We start from the raw sequence: 17,500 nt of genomic DNA on the forward strand, positions 1-17,500 counted from the left end.
ACTGTGTGCAAATCCACACACAGACACATGCGTACACACAAAAACAGTAAATGCACAATCACAAAAAGATGGAATCCAGTTGAACAGAAACATGCATGCGTGCATGCACACACGCACACGCATGAGCATGTGCGCAGACACACACACGCACACGCACACACACATACGCGTGCCAATGTGGTGTTGTGGTGGTCCAACACTCACTCTGGGAGAAATCTGCAGTCAAAGCAGGAAGCGAGGCCAATTTATACATACAGCAAATGCTGTGGTGGGCAGCTTCTGACTTTCAAAATATTGTCTACCCCCCACACACGTCCTCAAATCTGCCGTGTGGGGGAGAGAGCGCTGTGATCCTCGGAAGGATGGAGGAGGAAGCATTCTGTTTTGTCAGACGGATATGAATATATGCCATTTTATAAAGAAAACAGCTCTCTGAAGTGAAAACAACTGCCCATAAAGAGAGGAGAGAGAGAGAGAGAGACAGAGACAGAGAGAGAGACAGAGAGACACACACACAGAGAATGAGGTGGTCTGGTGGGAGACTGTCATAGTTAATGGCCACCACTCTGCCAACCTTAAGAGAGAGAGAGAGAGATAGAGAGAGAGAGAGAGAGAGAGAGAGAGAGAGAGAGAGAGAGAGAGAGAGAGAGACAGACAGACAGACAGACAGACAGAGGGAGAAGGAGAGAGAGACAGAGAGTGAGTGTGTGACAGAGCGAGAGGAAGAGTGAGAGAGAGAGAGAGAGAGAGAGAGAGAGAGAGAGAGAGAGAGAGAGAGAGAAAGAGAAAGAGAGAGAGAGAGTGGGAAAGAGAAAGAAAAAGAAAGAGAGAGAGAGAGAGAGAGAGAGAGAGAGAGAGAGAGAGAGAGAGAGAGAGAGAGAGAAAGAGAGAGTGAAGAGTAGAGAACAGAGAGAGCAGAACAAAATGAAGGACGAAAGACAATTTGGTTCTCTTCTGAACCTGGCTGAGGACGTGATTCGATTTGCCTAACTGGAGAGCGTGCCTGCGGTAGGGCTTTTCACACCCACTGGGGACGAAACAAGCCAATGTGCGAGCAAGTGAGTGGCAAAACAAATTCACGGCCCCACAGACACGCTTTTAATCCCTTCAATTAATTCATTTAGCTTTATGGAGGGCTGTAGAGGAGACTGGGGAATGAGGGGGAAACAAAAAAGGGCCAAACAAAAAACCCTACCCCTCCCCATTCAATTTGGGGCTTGTGATTTCCTTAAACTCTGCTTATTAACTGTCTTAGGCATCAGGGATGCTACACAGCACATTTCTCAGTGTTAAAACAACACTTTGTGAGTTGGGTTTAACACTCATGGTGTTGATTTAGCTCTCCAAGTGCTGTATTTCCACTGCAGAGTGTACTATGTAGTGTTTGGGAGGTTCGATCAGTAAGTATGAATTAATTACTTACTTGGCACGCAGATGGCTGTCACCAGTTTCCAGCGCTTAGGCTAACGTCTTACGAGTTATCTGACAGTCTCATCAAAAATCAAACGAGACGGTAAGAGAAAGCCCAAGGGGAATAGGGAGGTGTGTGGTGGTGGTGGTGATAGTGATGGTGGTGGTGGTGTGTGTGTGTGTGTGTGTGTGTGTGTGTGTGTGTGTGTGTGTGTGTGTGTGTGTGTGTGTGTACATGTGTGCACCAATGGCAGTGTGTATTTTCAGTGGCAGTGTGTACACAGACAAGACACAAACACATATTTTCAACAAACTAAAAATAGAAACGTCAGTCCAAACACACAGCTGTGCACTAAAATGCAGACATTTTTAGCAACAAGAAGACCTCAAAGTTCAAGCGCCCGCCGACATGAAGTGGGTGTGTGAGGATAAATATAGACAAAAAAATCAGTCCCTCCTTGGGTGCCACTTTTGGAAGACATCAGCCGATGTTTTGCAGCTAGAGAGAGAGAGCCCACAGCAGGGGTGATTTCATTAGCTGGAGAGGGAGAGTGCGAGCCAGCTGTGGAGGAGAGGAGCGGAGACTAGTAGGGGTAGTGGAGGGCCAAGGAGGTGAATGAAGAAGGAAAAAAAGAGTAGATGAGAAATAAGGAACAGGGGAGGAGAGGAGAGGAGAGGAGAGGAGAAAAGAACAAGAGAGGAGAGGAGAGCAAGAGGGCAGAAGGGAGGGGAGGAAAGGGGTCTGTGTAGGCATCAGTCTGGAGACTGGGGCCTGGGATTGGGGAGGCAGCTCTTGTTCCATGCCACTCACACTGCCACCTCTCTCCTTTTCAACATGCCACTCCTCTACCACTTCATGCCACCTCCCTGCCACCCTCCCCATACTTCCTCCACCCCACCTCACTGCCTTTGCCCTCCTCCATCGCCCTCCCCCTCCTCCTTCCCGCCATCTTCCTCTCTCCATCCCTTCACCTCTCCACCTCTTCCCTGTGCCTTTATCTCCACCTCCTTCTCTCCCTCCTTCCCTCTTCCTCCTGTCTGCCCCGGACCAGCATTGCTGCTGAAGGTTGCCCTCTACAGGCTCATACCGGTAACTGCCACTGTTGTGGTAAATTGCTGCAGCTGCTGCAAAGCAACTACACAGCCACTGTTTGTGTTGCATTGGATTGCATTGCATTTGCACACAAAGCTGTTCACTGCAGGCCTCAGATCGAAACACCAGAGTGGTGCAAAACAAGTGCACAGTAGTACACACACAGTACACCCCAAACCTGCTGATCCGCAGAAAAGAAAAGCACTGTGTTTAAAAAAAAAAAATGCTAAGCTTGCAGTTTTCAAATTAAGCTGTAAATAGCGTGAGTAGCTGAACTTAAAGTGGTTCATTAGAAAAAAAGAGAACAGAAACGTGACCAACAGTGAACTTAATCTGGCAAGTGAACGGGTCACTGCTTCTAGCACTACGCTAAGTGCAGTAGCAATGCTGCTCGTTCTGAACTGTTAAATAAAACTGACCTCGTACCCTGTAGCAGGTTGTTGTGGTGTTAGTTACCGTACAGATGGTGTGGCGTCAACAAGGCTGGGTTTCAAAGAGTGCTGACAAGTTCCCCATCTTCACACTTCGAATACAGTTTAGCCCAACTAGACCGCATGCATGCCTGCAACAGTGTGCTGTGTTGGAGATTTTCAAACGGTCCTTTTGCCCTTTTGGTGTTTAGTCTTAAACACCCTTGCTCAGAGCCTCTATTTATATAACATTACTTTCAATAAAATTGTAATGACCACATCTTCATCTATTACGCATCTGGACACATCTTAATCTGTTGTCATGATGTAATTGAGTCTTTTCAAACAGGCTGATTTCCTGTTTTCTTAGAAGATAACTGAGGGATCATTTAGCGTCTTGCTCCACATAAGCAACTAGAAAGATGAATGATAACTATACTCAAAATGCTTCCCAGGCTACTGTCTGAGGCCAGTGAACTGTGTTCATGCTGTGAGCAATATATAATATGCCGTTTAAACCTAAAGGAAAACGATGGGCCTTGGCCTTGACTCAAACGGTCGGCCTAGGCACCACAGTGTTACACCAGCGACCCTGGTTCAAATCAGGCCTGAGGTCGTTACCCGATCCTTACATGTCTCTTTCCCCCACTCAATTCATATCACCATATCATACAGTAATGTCCACGCTATAAAAACCTCTAAAATTTTTTTTAAAAATATGAAAGAACTGGGAAACACATTGTTCTTACCTTCTAGTCCGTCAAGTTAATATAATCATCTAATAATCACACCTCACAACATCCATCACAACCTGTCTCGCCTCGACAACTGCCTCAAATAAATGAAACTGCAAAAACAATGAGTTGGCGTTAAAAAGAGGAGCTAGTAATTTCCTCTTAAGGCCAACCCCATTCTACTGTAGAGAAGAGGTTAAAAGCAGCCACCTCATACTTTTTACCAGAAGTCGGTTAGCCATGGTAGGTGAGAATATGGCTGCGATGCACTCACTTACACAATAATCTTGGACAAAATTCTAAAATTCTTCTGAAGACGGATAAAAGAATAAGCATGTCTAGGTCTTGTTGCCTTTAACCCTGAGACAGCCCACAAAATAACAGAAACTGAAGACCAATAATGCAAGCTGTACCTCCTGTGACAGACTGTAATAGACATTGAAAAGTTAACTACCATAGCAGAGACAGTCTATTATAAATTAAAAGAATCTTTTACCATAGTACTACACTACTATGCCATAACACGGGGCCTCTATTAATGCACTATGACTTGGTCATTGCCATTGTGGTAACAGCAAATTTATAACGGCGTGTCTTAACAGGTTAACCGGATCAAACCCACACACACTCTCTTGTCAGCTTGTGAGTAACAAAATTTCTGAAAAATAGTGTGAGTTTTCACACCAACACAGCACACACACAGACAGACAGACAAACAGACAGACAGACAGACAGACACACAGACACACACACACACACACACCATCTGTCACCAATATTATCTTGTAATTGTCTCATCAAAACCCAGCACTTAAGCCCCTCATTTATTTGTGTCTCCCTTTTATTCCTTCGTTTACAGCAAAAAAAGAGCCCTAACAAGTCCAAACGTCCTCTGCAGCAGCGGCTAAGGACGTGGTGTGCTGCCTGACACTGTTTGCATCCTCCATCCATCCCATTTTCACCCTCCTCCTCCCTCCTCCCTCCTCGCTCCTGACAGCTAATGGAGTAAAGCTGCTAATCTGCCCCTGAGATCCAGCCAATGTCTCATTTGGATGCGCTGACGTCAAGGCACTGAGTTGATTATGACACGGGGTGCTGATGTTGGATGGTGGGTGCGTGGTGAGTGGGTGATGGTGGTTGTTTTTGTGACATGAGATGCTGATGTTGGATGGAGGGTGGTGGGTGGGTGAGGGGTGATGGTGGTTGTTTTTGTGACATAGGACGCTGATATTGGATGGTGGGTGCGTGGTGCGTGGTGAGTGGGTGAGGGGTGATGGTGGTTGTTTTTGCTTGTGCGGGGTGTCGTGACTTGAGAGGGATATGGAGGAGAGGCAGGGTGGTGCATTGACATTCCCTCTGGGGCGCTGATATCACTTGAGAAACACCGGCTTCGGGATGAGAAAAGGAAAAAAACCACCACTTGCCATGTTTTTAGTGCAAACATTATCTGAATTGACATTGTGGCGATCCTTAATAATTCGGGAAAAGGGAATTGCAATTCAGGATTAAGTGGTTCAGGAAATTGATGCACTAAATACATAAGACTAAATACAGAAGACACACTTCTGCTTGCAATCATAAGAGTCAGGAGTTGTGCAATGTACAAAGACATTAACCTTCATGAGAGATGTTTTGTTATTGTCTTATCTCAGATTTCCTCAATATTCATCTCACCTGTGGAGGACTTGGTCCTGCTTGTCCTGTGCAGGTTTCCCAGGATGTTGTGCGAGGGGATGTTGGCCTGGAGTGCGGTGCCGATGGTGTCCTCCAGGGGGCCTCGTTGAGAGGGGGGGTCTCTGCGGAGGGTCATCTGCAGCGTGTGCTCAGCGAACAGCTGCTGGATCAGACTCAGGTCCAGCGCCGACACCGCACGGCCGTTCAGGACCAGAATCTCATCACCCGCTCTTAGTCCTGAGAAGGAAGAGGAACAACAAAAGTATTGAGCAGGATTACAAGGAATAAATCATGTAGAATGTGTTTGGTCAGTGTCAATGTCTAAAATGACCTCTCAATTGTTGTTATCTGTTAAGACTTGATTCCTGTTACAAATTTGCTGATTCCAGAATGGCTATGATCAACTCATAATAGTGTAGGGTCTGTGATGCGTCATGTCATATTACTGTAGTACTATGGGATTTAAGTATTTTCAACGACTATTAAAGCATTTCACAGGTGCAGCGGTGCATATTATGGGACTACAAAAATACAGGATAAGCTTCTTCATTCAAAGCAAAGCTGATCTTAGAGGGCCAGAATCTCATCCCTAGGTCATTCTTAACAGTAAAGCCAGGTGCACATCAGCAATAAGTACTGCACACTAGAAGCTATATGCCATTTAGTAGACAAGGATGAACTGTCTTTTGGTGGCGCTAATGGAGCCAATAACAAAAAGAATGTCATTAAAACAAATGGAAGACAAACTGTTCATTCATCCGTTACCTTGACCGAAGGCTAGTCCTTCAGAGAGAACCTCGCTGACAAAGATCCGGCTGTTGTTCATCATGTCAACATGGCCAGTGACTGCAAAACCTGCATAGGAATCAAAGGAAGAGAATTATCAGAACCCGCACACTACCTGAACACACATGTAAAATTCAACAAACAACATAACAATATAGGGTAACTTCCTGGCCATCAGAGGAAACTCACCGTAGTCTGCAGATGTGCTCGGTTTGCTCATGTTCATGGTGAAGATGTTCAGGGCACACACCTCCAGCTCCTCATACAACTAGCACAGAGACATAAGAGGCATTTTCTTGTTTAAGAGTTGTAACCACAAGGATGTGTATAACCTGGACATATAACAGCACCCACAAATGTCTTTTATGCTGAGTTTAACTTTGACCACTATTGTTTTTGCCCAGGTATCTTTATTAAGTTATTTTAACCACTTTTTAAGTATAAAAAGCAGAGAATGCACGCACATCAGTGACACAGGTGCTGGACAAACACGATAATAATAAATGTCTGCAACACTGTTCTACGCTCGCAAATAAAATTAGCCATTAAATACTGCATTTGAGAATGTGAAACAGTGTTGTGGACATTTATTATGTCCTTTCACTTTTAAAGTTTAGGCACTGATCTGTAGAGACGCATACCAGGTCCTGCATCAGCTCTTCTGGTTCGGGCACACAGACCTCCACATCCGGGCCCGCCCCTCTCCGCAGACGCAGGAAGTACAGGCTGGGCTCCAGGTGATTCGCCTGTCACAACACACAAAACAGGCATGTCAACACATTGAGAAGGTGCTGCAACGCTGTACAAACTCAAATGATCCCAGCCTGTTCAGTGATCTGTGCAATCTGCATGTATGGGTCAGTAACACAGGAAATGACACAGGAAATGTTTTGTTTGTTTTAGTGCAAGTGTTCGGCTGGACAGTGAGTGGCTGGAGCACTGACCTACACAGCTGATGAGAAGAGGGGTGTGAAGAGGGGTGTGAAGCAGAGTGTGTGTGTGCGTGTGTGCGTGTGTGTGTCTGTGTGTTGAGCTATGAAAGGTGCAAAAGATGCACGCACGCACGCGCACACACAAAACCACACACGCTCGCGCACACATGCGCACACACACACACGCACGCACACACACACATGCACACGCACACAAACACAAGCCAACGCACACACACGTGCACAAACACGGACGCACGCACACACACGCACGCACACACACACCAGGCCGTGGCAGCGTGTCATCTATTGAAGCAATCTACCACATTTAGTTTATGTACGACCCATGACCCCAGGCTTAGGCAATGTGTGAATGTGACACACAAAACACAGCAAGATATCACGGGTAAGGCTTGGGTGAAACTATTATTAATTCTGGGCCCCGTTTCTCGTAAGTATCGCTGCTAACCAGTTAACAATTTTGTTGGAATAGTTAGCAATGGCATTGTCGAGAAAAACAATCCTAAATTGAAACGGTACACAAACAAGTGCACCATTTACAGTACAATAATTCTACATGCCGTTTCACACTTAATTACAGTCCACTGCACTTGGTTAAGGTTTAGAGGATTTTGGGATTTACAACAAAAAAGTTATTTATTTATTTCTCCTCCCTCATACTACTTTTCCAAACTAATCTACCGTAAATAAACATGAGGTGACCGCCCAACCCACACACAGACTTCACACAGACAGACATACAGACGCACACGTACACACATAGAATCACACACAGAGACGCACAAAAAGAGATGCACACAAAGAGATGCACAAACAGACACAGACACAGACGGACACGCGCACGCACACACACACACAAAACTGAGGCATCATGATATAATCCCTGTGGCTGTGAGTGTGTCTGGTTTGGAGGGATGGGAAGGTTGAGCAGTTCCTCTCTGCCTCCTGTCCCATTATCCACATGTTCCCCAGGGCCTCCCATCTCCACACTCTGCCTCTCCCACACACATACACATGCACACACACAGACACACACATGTATACACACACACACACACATATATATATACACATATACGTACATGCGCGTGCACACCAACACACCCACATACACGCTCCACTGATACCTTTCTGCTGGTTGAGAAGGTCATCCCGTCAACACACTGACACAAAACCACACACAGATTGCAAACACACACACACACACACACCCTTTCGATACCCACACTTCTCTTCCCACAATACCTTGCAGGCCATAGCCAGGGCGTCTGTCACCATGTGATCGGGTCTCAAAGGCACGGTGACCGCCTGGTTGTCTGGCATGTAAATGATGCAGGCTTGGGCTTCAGCACTGTCGTTCCACTGGCCGCCTTCAGGGGGTGCTATAGAGTAGAGGTTGGCCAGGCTGTTGAGCCTCTGCCATGAGGTTACAGCAGCAGGAAGCGAGTGAGTGGGCAACAGAGATTAGAAAAAAAATAGAGGGAAAGGGAGATGGAAAGGAAAAGAGAGAGAGGGAGGGGAGAGAGAGAACAAAAATAAATCAAAAATCAATATGCTTCCATTAAGCCCCTATATAAAAATTGGCAAAGCCTCAAATGTGGAGACAGAGCAAATTTGTGGCCCCAACTGGCCATTGAGAGGTAATTTGACAAGGTGGGCAGAGTCGTTGGGGTTTCATAGCATGGTGATTATAATGGCAGCAGTGTTGGGGTATAATGATGGTATGGAAATTGGCAGCGCTGCACGCACATGTTCAGCGCTGTGCGGAACATCTGCCCAGATGCCGCTTCTCATCAGCGTAAACTGGCACGGGGTACTGGTACGGGTACGGGCACACTACACACAGACTACACAGCATATCATACACATACTGGTATTTATAGATTCAGCACACACATGGCTTTATCAAGTCATCGAGACAGGGGTGTCATTCAGGAGGGTTAAGTGTGACTGAGTCACCAGGGCCCCATGTATGTAGGGGGCTCACACACAGTCCAAATTATGAAGATATATGGCTGGAGGAGTCCATTGGAGCTGATTGTACATAGGGCCCAACATTTGCTGCTATGCCCCTGCATCGAGAGCGGGATTGATCTAGGCTGTGCTGCAGCAGGCTCAGCTGGCAGGCATCTTTTGTGTCACGTTTGCTATTTTTGTTGTTTGCAGTCACGCTGATCAGAATTGCTTATTTGCAACGTGACATAAAAGTATAAATCAACATACAAAAGCACATTTATTATTGAAGTGAAGTTTGTCTCGTTCCATCAACAGCCCATGGCTACAAGTGAAGCACCGCTGTGATGCCTACTGATACTTTGTATTTAATTAATGAGAACATATTAAATATATTTAGCAGTGTGGTACTAACGTAAATATAGACGACAGGGAGCCCATTCATATTAGATGCTTATGAACAAACACCAGCTATTGCTTCTTGAAATGGTGTGGGAGGAGGGGTGTCATGTTAGTGGGTACACTTTATGGGAAATGACAGGTAAATAAATAATGATCTAACTTTCGTCTTTCCGTCTTGTCCTTTTTTACCAGAAGCACCAGAACACCAAAACAGAGGCCTGTAATGTTCTGTCTGGCTAGGATGACCAATGTTGGGATGTTTACTGAACAGAGAGAACTTTCTTACAAGCACCTCTGGTCCTCCAGTCCTGTCCACAAAGCACTCTCTCAGCTCTGACTGTGAAGTCATGGGGATTCTTTGGGGAGGAAAGACATAATTTCCCTAAAGGGGTGGGAACAGTTGCGTAACAGCATCAACCGTCTGTCCAGAGGAGATGGCGTGAGAGGAGAGCAAAGGTGGAAAGAAGGAGGAGAGAAGAACGGAGAGGAAAGGTAGAGGAGAGGAGAGGAGAGGAGAGGAGAGGAGAGGAGAGGAGAGGAGAGGAGAGGAGAGGAGAGAAGAGGAGAGGCAAATAGGGGCACAGAAAAAGGAGAAGAGTCTGCAGTCTGGAGCCATGGCCACCGATGACCAACCAACCCCTCTCTCTCTCTCTCTCTCTCTCTCTCTCTCTCTCTCTCTCTCTCTCTCTCTCTCTCTCTCTCTCTCTCTCAGGAGCTGAGTAACTGTGTGCTCATTCATTCAGCCACAGCAAGAGCACGGCAAGTGCTCAGTCAACTTTCCACATGTGCAGCCAAGCTTGTCCACAGACCAGTGCTCTCTCTCTGAGTGACCACACTCTCTCGTCTGTGTGTGTCTGTGTGTGTCTGTGTGTGTATGTGTATGCACATGTGTTTGTGTAGAGAGAATGAGTCTTCTCTAGAGTTTAGTGCTTGTGCGTGTCTGTGTGTCTGTGTGTGTGCGTGGTTACTCTAAAACTGTCTAAAACTAGTTGTGTGAGTCTTTTGTGTACCGTAATGTGCGTGCGCTTGACTGTGTGTCCACTCTTTGAAGCTGATTGTGTGTGTGTGTGTGTGTGCCTGTGCGTGTGTGCCCGCATGTGTGTAATATCTAAACAAAATCCCTGCGCTTCAGAGTTTCCCTTATACAGGGGAAATCATTTATTTACCACCCTCCACCCAGAGCTTTCTAAAGATGGAACCCAGTTGAGCACGCACGCACGCACGCACGCACGCACGCACGCACACACGCACACACGCACACACGCACACACACACTCTGTCAGGAGTCTCCACTTTACAGAAGTGCTCTTTTTAGGCCGTCTCCAAGCAACGCTCCAATATTCAAATAAACAACCAGTCAGTCAAAATAATTCAACCTTGAAAAAAGGGGGGGGGAAAGGGATGCAATCATTTCACCATATGAGCTATCTTTAAATATGACCTTTTATATCAATGTTTCCTGATGTGCTCCTAGTACCAACACCAGCATATTTGCTGATGATGATTCTGTGTGGCGTAATAAAATTAGTTAGGCGTGAACTTTAATCACCCGTGTAAAAACGGGGCAGAGTCCTTGAGTCTCCTCCATTAGTGAAGAACAGAGCGTGGTATTTCTTTAGAAAGCCTGCTTTAAGTCTTCAGGGTGGCGCTTGTACACAAAGTGACTTTTCAAAGGGAAATACAGGGGGACATTCACTGGTCTTCCATGGAAGCAAGCCGCTGGCAAGTGGGCAAATGAACGCATTCAGCTATTTCACGCTACCAGGACTCAAAAGGAGTTTTAGGCTTCACCACGGCAGAGTTTGAGATGCAAAAACCTGCATCCAGAGGACAGACGTTTTGGATTGGGTGTAAAACGGCAACTGAAGTGTGTGCTAAGCTCAGAGCAAATCTGTTTCATCGGCGGATGAGACAACAGAGCTGATTTCATGTGACAGTCTCCAGAGGAAAAGCGACTTCCCAAGAGAATGGAGAAAAGTAACGAAAAAAAAAAATCTAAGAGGCTTTTAAAAGCTGGCCATCTCGCTACCATGGACACAGACACAGAATGTGGGATTTTAAGGCTCTAAAAAGAGACGCTTGGGTGTGCTCCTGGGGGAAAGGCATGTCTACGTCTACATGTGTATGTCTGTGCTTTATATTTGGCCAACATTTCCCGCTCTCGCATCTTGCACTGTTCCGTTGTGCGACTTTCACACTGGACACATTCAAACTCTGCGGGTCTCAATGCTGGTCATTGTGCAAGGCACCCCAAACTAATGGCGAGACGACCCAGAGCTCACATCCTGTCCTCTGAAACACCACATTGTGACACAAGCTGCCACAAATAGAGAACTTGTATGCGTGTGTGTGTGGGAACCATCTTCTGTAAAATAAGGTTCTACTGTATTGTGTCTGTGGAATGGAGCTGAATTGTGAAACTGTACAGAATACTCTCATTCAAGGAGACATGGCATAGTCTAGTCTGTGGGTCATGGGTCCCCTCGGCAGTTACTTTCTTGTGGCTGAGAACGGAATCTGATGTCATTGCCACACAGCATGTCTACACAAATACTAAGAAACGTCAGAAGCAATGTTCACTACTGAGTTTCTCATTGATGCTCTTAATTTAAAGTCAGAAATAAGCATTTCATTCAGTTAGCTTTTCGGCATCCCAATCCAGAATGCCAAATGGTGAGTTGGGTACAGGGACACTGTGTCCCCCCTTATAATACTGTATCTAATAATGACACAACATTCACCCAAAAGCAACAACTGGCAATGCCCTGAAGAAGGCCCAGGCCGCTACTTCTGGGCAAATATAAAGACCTCTGTGGACATGTCAGTATTAAATAAAGACTGTTTCAATGTTATGGTGTGCCTTGGTCAAGAAAAGTTCTTCTTTTCACATAACTTTGGATGACCACCATTTTCTCTCACTGTTACACCAAAACTACAGTAAGATTTTAACAAGCGGAAAATAGGTAAACTCCACTCTACACATGATGGTGAAAAACAAGTAGCCCTTGTGGAAGTGGTCAAATTCACCAAGTTAAAACCTCAAGCTTAGGATGAAAGGCTGATTAATAGGAACTATGCCAATAATAGGCTTGCAAATGCTAGTAATTCTAAACACTCACAAAAGCCCCACTAAATCCCGAACACCCTTTTACTAACCTCTGAAATGTGCGGTGGGATATAGTTGACTTGTGCTTCGGCTTCGCTCTCGAACAGCTAGAAGGGGAGAGAGAGAGGGGGGGGGACAAGAGAGCAAAAGGTCGACGTCATTAGCGGGGGGTTGTTACTCATCTAACAACAGTTGACAAATGGTGAAGCTCACGTTACATTAAACATCTCCAAATGAGGGGCCCCAACTTTTTAATTTGATCAAACAAGCTCGGAGCTTGGCAACCGTCGCTTCGCTTTGATACTATTTCTACCCGGAGCTGGCGCTGGAACCTTTGAGGCTGTTCGCTCAGACTAATGGGCACTGCGGTAATGCTTGAATTCAGATGAAAGGGAAGGAACGGAGTCTACTGGTGGGTGGAGAGGTGGCTCCTCTTGCCCTCTCTCTTTCGCTCATTCTTTCTCCTTCTCTTCACTCTCTCCTCTCTCTCTCTTACGCTGACTTTCTTTCTCTAGCTCTCTCCCTCACACTGCCTTGGAGAAGAGGTGTAAAGGTGGCTTCTCTCTCTCTCTCTCTCTCTCTCTCTCTCTCTCTCTCTCTCTCTCTCTCTCCTCTCTCTCTTCTCTCTCTCTCTCTCTCTCTCTCTCTCTCTCTCTCTCTCTCTCTCTCTCTCTCTCTCTCTCTCTCTCTCTCTCTCTCTCTCTCTCTCTCTCCTTCTGTTTTCTCTCAGACTGCTGTGGCGGATGGAGGTCGGCTGGCTTTTCGGCCCTATCAGCCTCCTGTCAAGAATGACTAAGCGAATGGAGCCCTGAGTCAGTAGCTGGAGGAGAGGAGAGGAGAGGAGAGGAGAGGAGAGGAGAGGAGAGGAGAGGAGAGGAGAGGAGAGGAGAGGAGAGGAGAGGAGAGGAGAGGAGAGGAGAGGAGAGGAGAGGAGCCTCACTAGGCTAAATTAACTACCCATGAGCCCTCATTACTTCCTATTGTGGATCATACTCTTTGGGGATGTAAATTGAACACAAATAGGGTTGCTTGAGGAGAGCATTGAATCAAGCAGTGAATATAAAAAGAGAAAAAAGCACCAGATGTTTGCTGACGAAATGCCAAAAACATCTCTCATCACGAATGCAAATACACAAAAACTACTAAAACTCAAAAGAATAAGAAGCCAGCAAGACTGAAGGGATTGCACCAGTGATTCATAAGCACACAACACACCATCTTTACATCCTTTTACATCATGATTCTCTACATCTATTAGTATTTTATTAAAACCCAAAATGGAGATCTAAAAATATATAAACTTCCCACAGCAAGGGCTGAGTGCATTTTTTTTACAGACTCGGGGGAGAACAACTTTGCTTGCTACAAAAGCCCAGCCCGGCCCAGGCAATTTGCTGGCCGAGTGTGCCGTGTAAGCTTGGGGGACTTTGGTGAGTAATGCCAGCTTAGATTGGCGGAGACAGCGAAAGGCTCAAGCACAGTCGCTCCGTTGCTGAGTATAAGTGAGAGATTTCTGCGGAGGGCCACGGATGGTTACTCGGCCTATGTCGAGGGTGTGTGTGTGTGTGTGTGTATGGGTGTGTGTGTGTGTGTCTGTGTGTGCGCGCGTGCGTGAGTGTGTGAGGGGGGGTCGTCTGTAACTATATTCCCTAAAGATCTGCACTGACCTGAGCCCACCTGTGTGAAGGACACACGGTGCAGAGAGAGGGAGCATGAGACACAGTGAGAGGCAGAGCTCATCACGTTTCCACAGTCACTTGGCTGTGCCCATACCGTACCTAAGGCTGTCTTGTCTTGATGGTCTATTTCGAGTTAATCTCCTCTCATCCCTGTTTGATCTCGGCTATTTCGCATGGGCAAGAACAGATGACCGATGGAAGGAAAAAGAAGAAGGGGAAAAAAGTAAAGTGTGTGTGTGTGTGTGTGTGTGCGTGTGTGCGTGTGTGCGTGTGTGTGTGTGTGTAGGTGCGTGTGTGCGTGTGTGCGTGTGTGTGTTAGTGCATGCGTGCGTGATGGAGGTGATGTTCTATTGGCTCATAGTTCTTTAGGGATTCTGCCTTAGTTGTAGGGATCTACTGGGAGCAATTTAAAACCACTCCTCCTCTGAAAAAGAAAAACACACACAGGCCCACAGCACACACACACACATGCCTTCACAGAGCATCACAAAAAAGGGGGAGGGGGGGCAGGGTGGAGGTGGGGGTGGCTTGACTCAGCACCTGACTTCTTGAAGAAGAAGAAAAAAAAGACACTAAAAACATGAGGGCCGTTTAATATTTAGCAACTAGCACGGGGCCCCCCAACATAAACCATCTGCTAGTCGCTGGAGGGCACGCTACCACAGCCTGCAATCTACCACATATGGTTTTTAATAATTCATGTGTGTGTGTGTACGCGTGTGTGTGTTTGTTGCGTGTGTGTGTGTTTGCTGCGTGTGTGTGTGTGTGTGTGTTGCATGCTTGTACTGTATGTGTGTGTGTGTGTGTGTGTGTGTGTGTGTGTGTGTGTGTGTGTGTGTGTGTGTGTGTGTGTGTGTGTGTGTGTGTGTACGTGTGTGTTGCATGCTTGTACTGTATGTAGTGTGTGTGTGTGTGTGTGTGTGTGTGTGTGTGTGTGTGTGTGTGTGTGTGTGTGTGTGTGTGTGTGTGTGTGTGTGTGTGTGTGTTCCTCTGCTTCCCTCTTGCCACACCTCAGCCTTCTGCGCTGTGAAAACACGACTGGGTCTCATTAGCCATGCCGGCTGGATCTCCCCATCGCATGACACATGTCAGAGATGGGAGATGGGGGCGAGGTGTGTGTGTATGTGTGTGTGTGTGTGTGTATGTGTGTATGTGTGTGTGTGTGTGATTTCGCAGTTGGTGAATATCTAGTAAACACCTGATGGTCAAAGATGCGATATGGAGGGGGAGGGCATAAGAATTGGGTTGGGGGTTTCATTCATTGTGTGTGTGTGTGTGTGTGTGTGTGTGTGTGTGTGTGTGTGTGTGTGTGTGTGTGTGTGTGTGTGTGTGTGTGTGTGTGTGTGTGTGTGTGTGTGTGTGTGTGTGTGTGTGTGTGTGTGTGTGCGTTCCTCTAAGGAGAAGGGAAGCACCTGATGTCAGAGTTGCTCTGCCATGTAGCTGTGAGGTCGCCCCCGTGCCAACAGGTCAGCGGATCCAAATAATGAAGCGCGCTCTAGAAATGACACCCCACCGGCGCCGAGCGGGGATGTCAGAAATCACATGACACTGCGCTCTCGTAAATATTTTACGCTGCGGCGCCATCGAGTCAATGTGCGATTCTCTGTGCGTGTGTTTTTCTTTTCGTTCGTCACACTGCTATTTTAATGACCAGGAAAATGTCATTTTAATTGAGTTGAATGAATGAGGATTGGATTTGTTTTGTTTTTTTTCTTCAAAGCGTCGAATGGATGAATCAAGATTGGGTCTTTTTTTCCAGACCATAAGAATGTACTAGATTGCTGCTAGATGGAAAGCAATTCTCCAGGAACTCATCTTCATAATGCGAAGATTCATTTTAGCTCCCAAATGGACAAAAACAGCAAAAGCAGTTTGTCATAATGGCTTTTAAGCAATGCCAGAACCAGCGAAGTGAGAAATAGGAGACTGAGTCACTCCGACGACGAAGGTGGGAACAGCACTTAACAGCATATCAGCCCAGCACCCCTCCCTCCCTCCCGCCCAGTCCCCATGTGAATAGGTACACCATGGTATCTTCAGTGACCTTGAAAAAGGGGTCAGGATATCTTTATCTAATCTTTCTTATTTATTAATTTATTTATTATTTCTTTGGAGAGAATGAGACGCCGAAAATAGGGACAGGCAAGACATAAATAAATGATGATCCACTCTAGGCAATAATTACTGGCTAGGGAGAAGGAGGAGGAGGAGGAGGAGGAGGAGGAGGCGCAAAAGCCTGTTATTTGCACCTGTGTATGGAATTTTTTTCCTGGGTGAAGCTGCTGGAGAGAGAGGAGAGATGATTTCACACCAAACCCATATGGTGCCTGCCTGCCTGCCTGCCTGCCTGCCTGCCTGCCTGCCTGCCTGCCTGCCTGCCTGCCTGCCTGCCTGCCTGCCTGCCTGGCTGATGACGGCCGTGGGCAGAGATCCATTCAACACCTCAGAGTGGTGAATCTCCCTCGGGCTCCATTTTAACACATTCATTACCCTACACTACCTTCACACCACACAGACACACGCCACAGATGTCCAGGAAATGAGACCGGAAGAAAATTCTTGGTTGCTTTCAGAAAATCAAAACCCCCCTGTCATGTTCCTTGTAGTATGTCACCCATTTTTTTTTTCTGTCGGTCTCTGCCGTCTCTCTCATCATTTCTTTTCTTTTCGTTCTTTTTGGCCCTCTGTCTGTTTATGTGCACACCTAGCAAAGGCATCCTAAACCTGACAGGTATCTTTTCTGACCTTCTGAGTTTATATTGTGAAACCAGAGAAAATAAAGAATTAAAGAAGACAAGAGTAATCAATCATTGACCAGAATATGCACTGGACTTCCACATACCTGAGAGGCTGAGGGTCTCTTGTCCCGGCCCCGCCTGGTGAGGTTGTCCAGGCCTTTGAGAGAGGAGAAGATGCCCCTCTTGCGTCCCCTCTGGGACAGAGACAGGGAGCGCTTCCGTAGCGTGGCTTCATCTCTTGAGCAGATCTGAAAAGATATGGGAGGGGGAGAATATAGATGAGCAATTCAGCTTGTGATAGTGTGCAGATCTGTTTGATCTTCTTATTGCCACTATGTGTTTTTCCCAGTCTAGTGAAATGGAAATAGATATGTGTGATGTCAAGTTTTTTTTGCACAGCACAGCTTGAAAAGGCACACAGTAAATAACTGTATACAAATATTTGCATGAGCTCTGTGATGCGAGGCGGATTGCATCGCTTTCAAAGTAATGGAGAACAACTCAACAACACCAAGCCAATTACATTGACACACACACAATACAGTAGAAAGCTTTCTACTAC

The 17,500-nt window shown here is 46.4% G+C and overlaps 1 protein-coding gene across 2 annotated transcripts in view; it reads right to left on the reverse strand.

The window, feature by feature from the left end:
• The window catches only part of tiam2a (TIAM Rac1 associated GEF 2a), a 187,982-nt gene that overhangs the window by 39,554 nt on the left and 130,928 nt on the right, over window positions 1-17,500 (reverse strand). For both annotated transcript variants that reach the window (XM_063184479.1, XM_063184480.1), the window contains exons 8-14: window positions 17,043-17,186; window positions 12,572-12,628; window positions 8,306-8,476; window positions 6,749-6,853; window positions 6,297-6,375; window positions 6,087-6,176; window positions 5,322-5,558 (exon numbers count right to left, since the gene is read on the reverse strand). In XM_063184479.1, the coding sequence (XP_063040549.1) occupies window positions 5,322-5,558; window positions 6,087-6,176; window positions 6,297-6,375; window positions 6,749-6,853; window positions 8,306-8,476; window positions 12,572-12,628; window positions 17,043-17,186 (883 nt within the window). The remainder of the gene's footprint in view (window positions 1-5,321; window positions 5,559-6,086; window positions 6,177-6,296; window positions 6,376-6,748; window positions 6,854-8,305; window positions 8,477-12,571; window positions 12,629-17,042; window positions 17,187-17,500) is intronic.

Source organism: Engraulis encrasicolus, chromosome 19 (assembly GCF_034702125.1).
Source record: "Engraulis encrasicolus isolate BLACKSEA-1 chromosome 19, IST_EnEncr_1.0, whole genome shotgun sequence".
Taxonomy (NCBI): Eukaryota; Metazoa; Chordata; class Actinopteri; order Clupeiformes; family Engraulidae; genus Engraulis; species Engraulis encrasicolus.